General features: G+C 39.9%; 1 protein-coding gene across 7 annotated transcripts in view; it reads right to left on the bottom strand.

The window, feature by feature from the left end:
* The window catches only part of Ddi2 (DNA damage inducible 1 homolog 2), a 44,560-nt gene that overhangs the window by 8,404 nt on the left and 22,462 nt on the right, over positions 1-13,694 (bottom strand). For 2 of the 7 annotated variants that reach the window (XM_027951937.2, XM_027951936.2), the window contains exons 6-8: positions 12,575-12,703; positions 6,830-6,933; positions 5,129-5,318 (exon numbers count right to left, since the gene is read on the bottom strand). In XM_027951937.2, coding sequence (XP_027807738.2) covers positions 5,129-5,318; positions 6,830-6,933; positions 12,575-12,703 — 423 coding nt within the window. Of the gene's footprint in view, positions 1-2,791; positions 2,852-5,128; positions 5,319-6,829; positions 6,934-12,574; positions 12,704-13,694 lie in introns of those variants that run through there. The other 5 variants (XM_027951939.2, XM_071617374.1, XM_071617376.1 and 2 more) reach the window with 5 other exon arrangements.

Here is a 13,694-nt window from a genome sequence, read left to right as displayed (position 1 = left end):
TAACAGATAAGAAACGTCACTAAATTATCAGATACAAATTTAAACAGGATAATAAAATTGGGACCCTAGGGTCTGGGGTTGTGGCTTAGCAGTAGAGCATTTGTCTAGCACATTCAAGGAACTGGGTTTGATCCTCAGCACCACATAGAAATAAATAAATTAAATAAAGGTATTGTGTCCAACTGCAACTAAAAAAATAAATATTTAAAAATAAAATATAATTGGGACCATAAACTTGGAATTCTCTTATATACTCTTTTAACACTCATTATGGCTAGGTCAGCACTCAGGTCTGAAGGACACTTACTTGTCTTTATTCCAGTTAGTCTAGAACTCTAGAATCCTCAAGAGTGTTTTCTTCACCATTCACCCTAAAATTGCCTGAACACTTGTTAAGCATGCAAACTCTGAGGTACCATCCTCAGAGCAGATCCAAGAATCTACATTTTCAATACGCTCCCTAGGTGATTTTTTTTTTGGGGGGGGGGGGGGGGGGGGAAGAGAAGTACTAGGGATTGAACTCGGGCCCTTGACCACTGAGCCACATCCTAGCCCTGTTTTGTATTTTATTTAGAGGCAGGGTCTCACTGAGTTGCTTAGTGCCTTGCTTTTTGCTGAGGCTGGCTCTGAACTCTCAATCCACCTGCCTCAGTCTCCATCAGGGATTACAGGTATTATAGGCAAGTGTGCGCCACTGTGCCCAGAGCCCCGCTTCCCCCAAGTGATTCTTAAACACATCATGGATCTCAGGAATCCTCACACTAGAATGATTTGTGGGTCCACAAACTTTTTTGTGTTTCAAATGTGAACACTGAAATTACAAAACAGAGTCCAAAACCAGGTATACTTGAGATGAAGCAGGAATTATAAAGAGAAAGCAGAATTTACATAATGCTTGCAGGCCGCCAGAATACAAAGAAGCAAATGTTCTGTTTTATTTCTAGCCAGACTCCCCCAATCATGGTAAAACTGTGTGAGCATCTGACTCAGAAAACAAAAGTAAAGAACAGACATTAAAACCCAATCATTATCCTAAGAAATACTGCAACTTTAAAAGGATCATCAGTTATCATATTAATAGAACACAACTAAATTAAGACCACTGAAGTACATTAAGGACAGGGGATTCCCCAGGGACAGCAGCGTAGGGAGATCATCGCAGTGTGTCAATAGGCAATCTAGGTTCGCTGAAATTTACTCAAGTAAGACACAGGCTTAAACACTAGCTCAAGTCAGATATCATAACACCACCATTAAGCATCAGTTTCAACCCTCCTGATGCGGATCCAGTTAAAAGTTCACCTCTATGCAGATTCTAGTACCTGTAGTTAAAAGTCCAAGGGCTGCTAAGAAGGCTGGCCACTATATATTCTATCTGGTTAGATGCAATTCAAATGATTTGGGCTGAATGTTAGCTTCTAATATGGGAGCTTAAGAAGGCAGTCATGATTCAAACAGCTTTATGTCATTCCAAATACTGGTTAACAGGAAACATAAAGCACTATGTCAGGAAGTTACTAACTTCTTATAAAACAATCTTACCTTATTTATAGTTTAGTAGTAAGCAGGAAAACAACACGTCTTAGTGTAAACTGTTATCATTACAATCTAGGAAGTTATTATTTTTATGAATCTAACCAATAAGGCTGCCTCTGGAAGAAGTCCAATTTTGTACTAATGCTCACATAAAAAAGTGCACTGTATGGGGACGAGGAATATGGCTCAGTGACAGAATATCTGCCTAGCAAGAGTCAGTCCCTGGGTTTGATTCCCAGAACCACACATACACACAAATGCATTGCAATGAAATAGCCATATCAGCAATATGCAGCGGTATTACACAGGCCTGGTATGCACTTTTATTTCTCGCGATCCTCCTGCCTTAGCCTCCCAAGCCGCTGGGATTACAGGCATGCACCACTGTGCCCAGCATGCCAATTTTATAACCATGTGAGGTGAAGGGGAAAGCAGCCTCACTGGGTTTCATACTGACCACGAGAATGGCACACAATCCCTCCTGAAGCTGAAATTTCAATTTCACCAGCCTAAGTCTCAACTGTAGGGAGGGATGGGCCAGGACTACAGGATGATTAGGAGAAGAGGACAAAGAAAATGGATATTAAGAATAATGAAATTATGAGGAATTTTATCCTGTTCTTACAAGGCAAGGGTTGGGAGAAGGAAAGTAAATGCTATGAGTCAATTACAACCAGCCTGTAACCTTAGAAAAGAAAGTCCTATTATATCACAAGAAATGGAAATGGCTTGTTATTAATCCATGACCCTGGACAAGTCACTTGGCTTAAGTGTCCATTTCTTTTTCAAAGAGAATGAAAATATCTGCATGCTACAACTCCAGGTAATTGTGTGCAGTATTATTTTCAGGAAAGAGACTCATGAGCTCCATAAAAACAGACATCTCCAAAGACAAATATATACACATATATATATTTTTTGGTGGCACTGGGGATTGAACCCAGGGACACTCTACCACTGAGCCACATTCCCAGCCCTTTTTTTGAGACAGGGTTTTGGCTAGGTTGCCGAGGCTGGCCTCAAACCTGTGATCTTCCTGCCTCAGCCTCCTGAGTAGATAGGATCACAGATGTGCGCCAACACCTGGTGGTAAGGATAATGGACAATATACATACAAATGTCTATACAGGCCAGTTGGAAACAGAACAGGGTGAAATGGAGAATGGCAGAAGCTAACTTCTAAAATTGCAGATAAGAGACTTTGAGACCACAGATATCAACTGGATGGGAGGCTGAGCACGGCGTCTGTAAATACCTGGTCTGGGCCCACTCCAGCCGCAGCACACACACCACATGCATCATGGCTTCTGACGCTCTGTTTGGATTAGGAAACAGACAAGCAAACCTGGGTTAGCACTGCAAGCTACACAGCATGCAGGGTTATAGTCTCCACGCCTTGGCCATCTTGAGACCAGGAACGAGCACAAAGTTGGGGAATGTTTCCAGGGTTTGGGCATCCAAAAGATTTGCTGGCTGCTTCAATTCTCAACAGGTAAAGCCAATGTGTCAACTTCAAGATACTTTAATTGAATGTGTAAAGAAATCAATTTTACACATCTACACATAGAGAACTTCAGCAAATGTGTGAAAAGAGAAAAAAAGGAAATCCATTAGATGGAACTAGATGATAAGAAAATCGTCTCCGGGAATAAAGGTTAGTGAACATGTGTAAAAATCATTTTCCACATTTCTTAGTTGAGATTCATTTTTAGAAGAAACCAAACCTGACTTCTATCCTGACTTATCTTCTTTAATTTTCACCATTAGAAAACATCAGATATAGATACTACTCTAAATTAGTTTTCAATTCCTGGAAAAAAAATAAGTAGACTTTGATATAAAGCATGTATCAAAGAAACAGCTTTTCCAAAATACGTTCACCTAAAAACCAAGAGTTTTGAGGGGCTGGGGATACAGCTCAGTTGATAGAGGGCTTGCCTTGCATGTACAAGGCTCTGGGTTCAGTCCCCAATACCCCCCTAAAAAAATTGATTTTGGGGGAGTGGGGGTACAGAGGCTGAAACTAGGAGTGCTTAACCACTGAGGAACACCCCCAGCCCGTTTTTATATTTTATTCAGAGACAAGGTGTCGCTAAATTACTGAGGCTGACTTTGAACTTGTAATCCTCCTATCTCAGCCTCCTGGGCCGCTGGGATTACAGGCATGTGTCACCACACCCAGCCACAATTTTGATTGTGATGATACTGGAAAGTCATATTTCCAAACAAATAGGACCTGGTATTACAGAATTATTTCACAAATTAAACTTAAGAAAAAATAAAGATACTGTGTCTGTCTACAACTAAAAAAAAAAAAAAAAAAAAACCTTAAAAAATGACATGGATAAAAAGTGATTTCCTTTTAATTCTTTAAAATTGATACATACCCTTCACTGAGCTTAAAATATCTGTGGTATGTATTTTAATCCCCTAAACTTTTTATTAAAATAAGGTAATTACCAGAGAGGGTAATTATTACTTGCAGGTTAGAAAACACTGTTATCATCAGCTAGTATTTCTCCAATATTAGCATCATAACTATGAGAGAAGAAATGGTAATATATCCTCTCATTAACACATGGTATTATCATTAAGCTGACAAATTACCCCCCCCCCCACCAAATGATTAATTATGTATGTCCAACTCACTTAAGCTTACAGTGCTGGGTTTAAGAATAAAATGACTGCTTGTTGTTCAAAATTCTCCCCTTCCTTCAAAATATTTACACTGCAACTACAACTACTTTCCAGTAAAATGTGGCAAAATCTGCCTAAATTTTAAAGTTCATTATCTCATCCACGGGAGAAAGCTATTCCCTGAACTGATAACTCGAGTACATTTTACTGTATTAGAAAAAGCAATGTGTGAGATTAGTCATACTTATAAATTATTCTGGCTCAAGACTTTCAAATAACCCAAACTTGGAAAATAATTCTTTTCAGCTTCTAGAAAATGAATCCCAGAGACACTGTTCTATTACAGGTGGGGATTTCAGCAAAACCGTATTGTTCCATTTTACCCAGCAGTATTGGCTCTGTCTTTAGGTTTAAACAGACTAAAACACTATAGACACTGAGAAAAAAGCATGGGTAACTTGACTACAATAGTTTATATACCGTTTTATGGCCTGACAACACCACTGTGATCTCAGAGCACAAAATGCTACATTTTGATGACTGTTCAGCTGTGATTCTCATTGCTGTTTTTTTTTTCTCTTTGGTGGTAGCATTTTCAGTAAATTTTAAAACTTAAGACTGCTTAGTCATAATGACAATGCTACTGTCCAAAATAAATGGATTAAGGAAAGGAAAGAAAGTTTTAGGGAAATACTGCTGAACTGCAAAGTGTCTGTTTACTGTTATAATTTCCTTTAGGAAAAAAAGATGTTTTAAGAAGCCTACCAAAATGTGAACTTGCTGTTTCTTGATCTGCTAACATAGAGTTTCTCTTTATTGGATAAAGAGATGGGAGGAGGCAGTAAGAAGACAGACAATGAGCACATCTAAAACCGATGGTGAGACTCATTACAAATGGAAAAGGTCCTTACCCCCACTGATACCACAAGCAATAAGAGCTTGGCCATCCAAATACCTGCATCTTCTGCTGATTTTTGAATGGCTTCTGCTAATTCCTGGTCTGCAATCTCCTCTGGCCGCACATCCTCTCGCCCAGCCCCATATGCCAACCGGGCACACTCTGGTAACTCTCCCTCAGGAAGGAAGGTGGTCTGTGAGCCTGTGGTGCCGATCACCAGTACATTTTTCTTGAGGTCAATGGAACACTTAGGAGGAAGAAATGAAATGACCAGAGCAGATAAAGCACCAAGCAGAAAAAGTATGATCCCGAATTTAAAACTCCATTCACAAAAAGCAACAAGGACAGGGAGAGATGGCTGCAAAAAACACTCTACTTTTATCTGGAAACCATTTAAATTTTAACCTTGGTGACCTAAGTTAGATCTTTTTGTTTATTTTGAGATGGGCTCTTGCTATATTGCCCTGAACTTCTGGGCTCATGGAGTCCTCCTCCCGTGGACTTCTGAGTAGCTGGGACTATAGGTGTGTGCCACCATGCCCCATTTAGAATTCTTTTTAATACTCAAAGTTTATAACAGGATAATTGTTACAGGATACACTTTTATATTTATTTGCCTTTAAAAAAGTATTTGATCACTTCTGATTATAAATTGAGACCATACTATTCATAGTTTTATACATTGCTTCTTTCACTTATATTATACAAATTACAGCTTGAATTCTACACCAATGGTCTCAAAAGTGATAGATGTACAAGGCGAATTTTAGAAAATATTTTTTATATGTATGCTGTGTTGTTGCTTTGTTTTAGTTACCATACTGGAGATTGATCCAGGGGTGCTTTGCCACTGAGCCACATTCCCACTCCTTTTAAAATTTGAGACAGGGTCTTGCTAAGTTGCTGAGGCTCACCTCAACTTGTGATCCTCCTGCCTCAGCCTTCTGGGTCAGAGATTACAAGCATGCATCACTGTGCCTGGCCATTTCTGTCATTGTTGTATCAACTTAACATAGGATAGTTGCACACACATATATTTATAAAATTGAAGAGTTTTGGTTTATGCTATGACTAACATACAGAGAAAGATAGTAAAAGTTAATGAATTAGGATTTATGTATACATATATACATAATGTTAAGTCAATACGATGCAAATTCTTTTCTAGGATTTTGGGGTGTTTGTGTGTGGTGTTGGGAATCTGACTCAGGGCATCACACACACTAGGTGAAAGCTATGCCACTTAACTGCATACCCAGCTGGAATTAAATTTTTAAATATTCAAAAATAACACGTGAGGTACATGCCTATTATCCTAGCAACTTGGGAAGCTAAGGCAGGAGGAATACAAATCCAAGGTCTAGGCTGTCTGAAGTCAAAGAAAAATGCTGGGCATAATAACTCAGTGGTAGTTTGCCCCTGGGTTCAATCCCCGTTACTGAAAAAAGAAAAAAGACATAAAAATACCGACTACATATAAAAGCCCACTATGAAAGTTTATTACCCAGTGAACACTATTTCTTTAATCAGGGTGTTATATCTTAAATTATTAGGCTTCAGGCTAGAAATAAAAATATGACCATGAATTAATATATATTCAAATTATTGTCTCTTTCTAATGATGCATCACTTCAACCTTGGAACGACAATCAACTAAGGATTGACGTTGTGGGTATGAAAGTCACGCTTCTTGGTTTTGCCATAGAGATAATGGCCACAGAACACACAAGAAGTAGGTACAAACAAGTTCTTCATTACCTGATGCCGTTTAAGCATGTCTAGTCCCAGAAGCATGTCCATGGGCTGCTCCTCAAGTATAGAGAAAGAACATGCCAGGAAATCACCTTCAATTTGAACCTGAGCTAAAGCACAAAGAGAACAGGTTACTGATGTTTGCTTCAAAAGACCCAGGTGAACTCTGGAAATGAACTGATCATTATGTGTCTCACTTCCTGCAATCAATCAAAGCCAAGGCAAAGCATGTTAACAGTTGAGTTAGCCTGAAAATCATCTGGGCAACTTAGCAGAACTGTCTCAAAAAATAAAATAAAATGTAGCTGGGCATGGCGGTTCATACCTATAATTCCAGCAACTCAGCATCCAGGCAAGAGGATTGCGAATTCTAAGCCAGCATCAGCCACTTAGTAAGATCCTTAATAACTTAGCAAGACTAAGACTCAGTCTCAGATAGATAGATAGATAGATAGATATGGAAATGTGGGTCTGTGGTCAAACATCCCTGGGTTCAATTCCCAGTACCAAGAGAAACAGAAAATAAAAAAGATATTTCTCAGATTTAAAAAAAAAGAGTATTTTGCTATCATTAAACAGCAAGCTGAAGAATATATAAAATTTATTATAGTGGAAAGTATAATAAACACCCACGTCAAGTGCAGGGCACAACTTGGGATGCTGAGGCAGGAGGATTGTCAAGTTTGAGGCCAGCCTCAGTACTTCAGTGAGACCTTGACTCAAGTAAAATAAAAAGGGGCTGGAAGTATAGCTTAGTGGTACAGTGTTCAACCAGTACCTGGGCTCAAGCCCTAGTACTGCAAAAAACTTAAAACTGAAAGTTGGGACTCATTGTCTATTCCTCTAGTTAAGAGCCTCATGTACACCCACTTACCCTCCTCACTATCCTGGCTTTGTGTCAATCATCCCCAGCTTCTCCTTGTTTTTTGCCAGTTTTGTACGTATTTCTAAGCAGCACATTATTTCCTAGTTTTGAACTAAGATTTACCTCTTTTATTAAAAAAAGGCTGGGGGGGGGGGGGGGCGGGGGCGGCTGGAGTCCCGACTCAGTGGTAGAGCACTTGCCTAGCATGTGTGAGGCACTCGGTTCGATTCTCAGCACCACATAAATAAACAAATAAAGCTCCACCAACTACTAAAAAAATATATATTAAAAAAAATTGAGATACAGCCCAGCAGATGCGCATGCCTCCACTACTCTCACTTTCAGTCCCCCCCAGAGCACCGCAAAGGACAACAGCCCCCACTGGTGCCCTCACTCGCAGTGACTGGGCTCCTTCGGCAGCTACTGGGCTCTGCTGACCTGAGCAATGGGACTGTCACATGGTGTGTGGCCCCCTTGTCTACCTGAACCTCTCTAAAATGCATTTTAGGAAGTAAAATCCCCAGGTTCTGGGGGTGCTGTGTCAACCTCACTAGGTCGTAGTGAATTATCCTCAAAAATGATTCCAGCACAATGAGCTCCTGCTGCTCCATGTTCTCACCAACATTTGATAACAGATTTTAAATCTTTGCTAATCTAGCAAGTGAATTTGTATTTCCTGTATGAATAATGAGGTTGAGCAAATTTTCATATAATTATTAACTATTTGCATTTCCTCTTCCAGTGGAAAGATAGCTGAATTTCCTGTTCAATTACTGCCATAAATGTTCCTCTTTTCTCTCCCACCAAACTGGAGAACACAGATATAAACACAAACCCTTCATAAGTTATGTTACTGAAGTTCTTTCTCAGGTTGTTCACGTTATTTGCAGTATTGCCCCTGCTCACATACTGGGGATTGAATCCAGGGGTGCTCTACCACTGAGCCACGCTAGCAGCGCTTTCATTTTTTTAATTTGAGATCAAACTTGCAATCATCTGCCTCAGCCTCTGTCTGGAGTTGTTGGAATTATATGCATGCGCCACTGTGCCCAGCTCAAGTTCTTAATCTTAATGTGACTGATGGAACATAGTAAATAAATAATTTCCTTCCTATCTTTTAAAGAACTCCTTCCCTACCAAGATATCCTTCTACATTCTCTTCCCAGAGCGCTGACTCTGCCTTCCCAGCTCTATCTTGACTCCACCTGGTCTGACTTGTGTCTTTGGGGTGGAGCAGGGTCCAATTTCTAATCAATCCATTTTTACACATGAACGCCCAAATGTCCCAGCAGCATTTTCTGAAACATGACATCTGCTCTGTAAGGACATCATCTCTAATTCATCAAAGTTCAATTAAGCATGAGTATGTCCCTTTTGGTATCTTCTAGATAGTCCTTTGACTTGATATCTAGAACAAAGACTTATTCTAGAGCATCTTGCCTTTCTTGCTAAGTAACAGGCCCACACAAAATTTAAAATTAGCATACATAATCTTATTTAAAAAACCAGGATTTGGATGTTATTGTGACTCTGTAGACAAATATGGTAATTATGATCTCCAACAGAGTGTCCTAATCCATGGGAAAGCTTTTATTTAGATTGTTATACAGGTTTTCTTTATATCTGTCATGCTAGAATTGCAAAACAGTCCACTCACAAGGACACAAGGGACTGGTATTTATTTTGTCTCTTGGGGTACTAGAGATTAAACTTAGAAGTGCTTTATCACTGAGGCACACACCCACCTTTATTTATTCATCCATTTATTTATTTATTGGGTGCTGGGGATTAAACTTAGAAGTGCCTTATCACTGAGGCACATACCCACCTTTTTATTTATTTATTTATTTATTTTATTTATTGGAGACAGGATCTCGCTAAGTTGCTGAGGCTAGCCTTGAACTTGTGGTTCTCGTCTCAGCCTCCAGAGTGCCTAGGATTACAGCCTGCTTGTATCTCCTATTATCTTCTCACAACCATGAAAAACCTGAGAATTCAGCCTCTAAAGCAACCAACCTGTACTATTTCTGCTCAATTCTTCACTCCTACTGTGCTTAGGACATGTAAGAACAAGGCATTTAAACTCTATTCTAAACAAATCAATTAAAGAAATACAAAGATCCTAATATACAGCCCATATAGTTCAAAACACAGGTTCAATTAAGCATGAAAGGAAAAAATGAACAGGTAGAAAAGCTACCATTTGCAATAAACGTAACAATAAGAAACCACATTTTTTTTCCCCCCAAAAAATTTTTTTAATTGTAGACAGGCACAATACCTTTATTTTATTTGTTTTTATGTGGTGCTGAGGATCAAATCCTGTGCCTCACACATGCAAGGCAAATGCTCTGCCAACTGAGCTACAACCCCAGCCCCAAGAAACCACCTTTTTTTAATTTACAAATTTAAGGCAGAAAATGAATAACATTTAATAGTATAGGACATTAAGATGAATATTCATAAAGTGGTGGGTAAACTAAACTGGTACAAGTTAGCAATATATGAAAAGCCTTAAGGCATACATACACACACACACATTTTAGGGGGCAGGTGGGTACCAGGAATTGAACCCAGGGATGCTTAACCATGAGCTACATCCCCAGCCTTTTTTTGGGGGGGGGGACAGAGTCTTGCTAAGTTGCTTAGGGGCTCATTAAACTGCCAAGGCTGGCTTTGAACTTGAGATCCTCTTGCCTCCTGAGCCATTGGGATTACAGGTATGCATTACCATGACTGGCTTTGCATTCATTACTTTCACTTGGTAATCTCACAGGAATTTAGGCTAAGGAAAAACACTCAAAATGTGCATAAAAATCTACTGTCATGTTATACTAACAAAATATTGGTGTGTGTGTGTGGGGGGGGCATATCCCAAAAGCTGATCATTTAGCCCATAACAGAAAGCTATGCACTTATCTGACTGATTCTTATGAAACTTAAGAGTGATACTGGGAAAATGTTATGTTATTTTTTCTTAAAGCTGAGCAGAGCTGGATGTAGTGGTGCACACCTGTGCTCTCAGCAACTTGGAAATCTGAGACAGGAGCATGGCAAGTTCAAAACCAGCCTCAGCAACTCAACAAGATCCTGTCTCAAAATAAAAAATAAAAAGTTCTGAGGATGAGGCTTAATGGTTAAGCTCCCCTGGGTTCAATCCCTGGTACCCACCCCCACCCCAAAAAAGCTAAGCATAAAACTATATCCATTATATGACCACCTTTCACAAGTGTGGGAGGGCACAGGGCTGGGGATGTACCTCAGAAGTAGAGCACTTGCCCAACATGTATAAGGCCCCTGAGTTCAATCCTCAGCACCTCAAACCAAACCACAACACAAAACAACTTTGGAACTGGAAAGCAGATGACAGTGAAGAAAGTGGCCCAGTTTATATCTCAGACCCTATAAGGTCAAAGGCAGCTTTGCAAACAGGCGAAGGTGGCAGAAGGAGAAGGCAGACCAAGTATGAACAGGTCCAATCAGCTCTTGGGATGCCTCTTATACTCTGCCAGGCTGGTTACCTTTCACTCCACTGGCAGACTTGGGTGTATATCCTAAAGAGGCGAAATGGGCTCTCTCAGCAGAGGTGGGTACAGAGAACAGCAAATACAAAGCAAGCACCTGACTGGAAACCAGGAGGATGAGGGAAAGATACTAGACTGACTTTTTGATCCACTTTCAGACCATCCTTCAGTTAAGATATCAAGCACCATGGATGCCCTTCCAAATAACCATTCACATAGACTGGAATGTCCCTAGAACTGAAGGACGTGAGTTTCCAGATTAAAAACGTTCATCAAGTAGCCAGTGCAGGAGATAGACAGTCGTACCTAAGTACATCAAAAGACTCAAGTCAAAGAGAAGGTCTACAAGCTACAGGAAAAAAAAAAAAAAAAAAAAGGACCAAGACCATACAGCTGCTCTTCAGCAACACCGAAAATGCTAAGGGTAAGGCACAATGTCTCAAAACTATGGACGGAAGGACTGTCTCAGTTGTACATTGCTTGCCTGGCACACACAAGGTGCAATCCCTAGTATAGCAAGAACAAATTTTAAAAAGGGAAAGACATGGGATTCATGTTAATACAACACAGCAGAGGAAAAAGGATTCTCAGGACACGATCAAGAGAAATTCCCAAACAACAGCCATGGAGCAGGTCTAGAACCATTATCCAGGCTTTGAAAGAAGTGTACGAAACACTTGCATAATGAGGAAGTGTCTGGAGATGAGTGGCACATAACAAATGACACTCCCCAAAAGGACAATTAGTAATTCTAAGAAAAAAAAATACTATACATAAAAAAGAAAAGCAATTATATTTAGTCAGTCTACCTCTCAAAAGCGTTTGCATAGTCATATCAGTAAACAGCAGTATAAACCCATTATGTAGAAATATGGAGGTAAACTCAGGATGCTGAAGCTGAGGCAGGAGGATCTCAAGTTTGAGATAAACCTCAGGAATTTACTGAGGCCCTAAGCAATTTAGTGAGACCCTGTCTCAAAATAAAAAATAAAACCCGCAGGGGATGTGGCTCAGTGGTAAAACAACTCTGAGCTCAATCCCCAGTACAAAAAACAAAAGAAAGATGGAAGAGGGAGAGGGAGAGGGAGAGGGTGGGGTGGGGGTGGGGAGAAATCAACCAAAATAACAGGGGTGAATACCTCTGGGGAGCAGGAAAGCAGGAAATATAAGTGTGTAGTCTAGTTTTTTGGTAACCAATGAAAACATGTACATATAATCTTGGTAAACACAGGATTTTGGGGAATTAAAGTTTGCTGAATCCAATGTACCCACAAGAAAGATAGTTTTGTCCAAAATCTTAAAATCTATCATTCTATACATACCCTACAAAAATACAGCAACACCCAAGCAGCTTTCACTCACCTAGATGTACCCTTCCAATAATCTTCTGGGTGCCCACTCCTTTGGCAATCCCTGCCCACCGACGGTCCACCAGCCTCATTATATTACACCTCTCCGCACAAGCCTGGCTCATTATGGTCATCTGGGCACCTGAAGGGGGAGAGGAAAAACATCAAATGATTAAAAAAAAAAAAAAAAAAAAAAAATCCATATTTGTGGTAAGATTCACAATACAGCACTATGAACAAGGCAGAAGAAGAAGAAGAAATTATGTCATTTGCAGGAAAAATGAATAAAATTTGAGTATGTATTTAAGCAAAATAAGCCCAAGTCTGAAAGTCCAGGGTCATGTTTCTCTCATATGCAGAAGCTAGAAAGGAAAAAAGAAAAGAAAGGATCTCATGAAAATCAAAGCTAGACCAGTGGAGGAAAGGATCCAGAGGGAGGGAAGGAGGGAGGAGGACCAGGGGAAATACTTGGGAATGAAACTGACCAAATTATATCGTCCTGTCATGTGTATTGGTAACAACGAATCCCACTGTTTTTAATCAATAGAGGGCTGGGGTCATGGCCTAGTGGTAGAGCACTTGCCTAGCATATGTGAGGCCCTGGGTTCGATTCTTAACACCACAGGTAAATAAATAAATAAAGGTCCATCATCAAAAACAAACTAACAAAACTTTATCAATAAAAAGGTTGAGGCTCAGCGGCAGAGCGCTTGCCTCGAATGTGTAAGGCTCTGGGTTCGATCCTCAGCACCACATACAAATAAATAAAATAAGTATATTGTGTCTAACTACAACTAAAAAAAAAAAACCCAGCAAAAACTACCTAGAAAGGGCCTCCTAAAAGCTCAAACCATGACTACTATTTCTATAAATAAAAATGATAAAATACCACTAACAGTTTTCATGAAGCCTCCCTCCTTTTATTTTGGAGACACTGGGGATTGAACCCAGGGGAGCTCAAACACTGAGCTACCCCTCTATCCCTTTCAATTTTTTATTTTGAGATAGGGTCTTGCCATCCTCTAGCCTCAGCCCTGCAAGTTGCTGGGATTACAAGTGTGCACCACTGTGCCTAGCTTCAAGGAGTATTTCTAAGCATTTTATCACTTTATTTTTATTTCAAATGTTGGGAC

This window comes from Marmota flaviventris, chromosome 10, assembly GCF_047511675.1.
Source record: "Marmota flaviventris isolate mMarFla1 chromosome 10, mMarFla1.hap1, whole genome shotgun sequence".
Classification (NCBI taxonomy): Eukaryota; Metazoa; Chordata; class Mammalia; order Rodentia; family Sciuridae; genus Marmota; species Marmota flaviventris.
This window is presented reverse-complemented; position numbering and strand designations above follow the sequence as displayed.